Below are 1,033 nucleotides of genomic sequence, written 5' to 3' on the forward strand. Positions count from 1 at the left end.
CTCATGGGGAGATCTTGACCCAAACGGAAGCCTCTCTTCGGATTGGTGGTGGTGGTAGCCGCGGTGGTGGTGATGATGATGGCCGAGAAGACGGTGGTGGCGGTGACGGTGGCCAAAATTAAGAATAGTGGTGGTGGTGATGGTGGCCATGTGCACGGTGGTGAAGGTGGTGATTTCTTCGAGGAGGGCATTGTTTGAGTTTGTGCATGCCATTGGTTGGCCTCGATCCACAACATACCACATGCTATGTTTGTTGGTGATTTTGTAACATGGCATCTTACCGTTTCGTGTGTTTGTACCCTGATTTTCTCTTTTTGTCAGAAAAGAATTCATGAAAAAAAAATCCATGCGCCTTTGTACATTAATAATAATAGAAAAACTGAGATAGGTGATTTCTATGTCGCATACGTGCAAGCAAACGTTCTGATATTCAAAGTAAGTAAAGAATGTTTGGGCCTATCTACGACTTGCAACGGAACCCTTTGGGATGCATTATACGGGCATAAATATCAATATGCACCAGTCAGGTCCCTGGACAGGAGCGATACACAAATTCGACAAGAGACGAGGGGAGAAGCGAGAAAATCTAAGGCTCGGCGGAGGGGCAGAAAAGGCAAACTCCAGCGAGGAAAGAAATGGGCCCGAAGAGAAAACTGGATGACCTGGCCCAGCCATCCAGCAGCGGAGACCACGGCGGCGGCGGAGGCGGAGGCGATGATAGACCGACAAAGGCGCCACGGCTCTCGCCGTCGCCGCCACCGCCACCGCCCGCGCAGTCGCCCTCTCGCGACCAGACGGCGCTTCCCACCTCACCGCCCCCGCTTCAGCCGCCAGGGTCCCCGCCGCCTCCCGCCGACAAGGATCCGGTGAGTTCTCAGCGTCTTGTAGCATCTTGGGTGGCGATTGTCGCGGCGCTAGTTTCGCAAGAATCTGGTCCGGTCGGTGAAATTTGGTGCGTCTGGGTGTTCTTTATGTCGTTCTTGGCCTGTTTCTTGGCTGGCTGTCGGATCGGGCGCGGTGGCCAGTTCATGGG

At 53.8% G+C, this 1,033-nt stretch overlaps 1 protein-coding gene across 1 annotated transcript in view; it reads left to right on the top strand.

Annotated features, from left to right (window-relative positions):
* Positions 1-514: 514 nt before the first annotated feature.
* Positions 515-1,033, top strand: part of LOC123043391 (OVARIAN TUMOR DOMAIN-containing deubiquitinating enzyme 1) — a 4,438-nt gene continuing 3,919 nt past the window's right edge. Inside the window, exon 1 of the mRNA XM_044465813.1 lies at positions 515-866. Within this exon, the coding sequence (XP_044321748.1) occupies positions 636-866 (231 nt within the window). The 5' untranslated portion in view covers positions 515-635. The remainder of the gene's footprint in view (positions 867-1,033) is intronic.

Source organism: Triticum aestivum, chromosome 2B, assembly GCF_018294505.1.
Source record: "Triticum aestivum cultivar Chinese Spring chromosome 2B, IWGSC CS RefSeq v2.1, whole genome shotgun sequence".
In the NCBI taxonomy this organism is placed as follows: Eukaryota; Viridiplantae; Streptophyta; class Magnoliopsida; order Poales; family Poaceae; genus Triticum; species Triticum aestivum.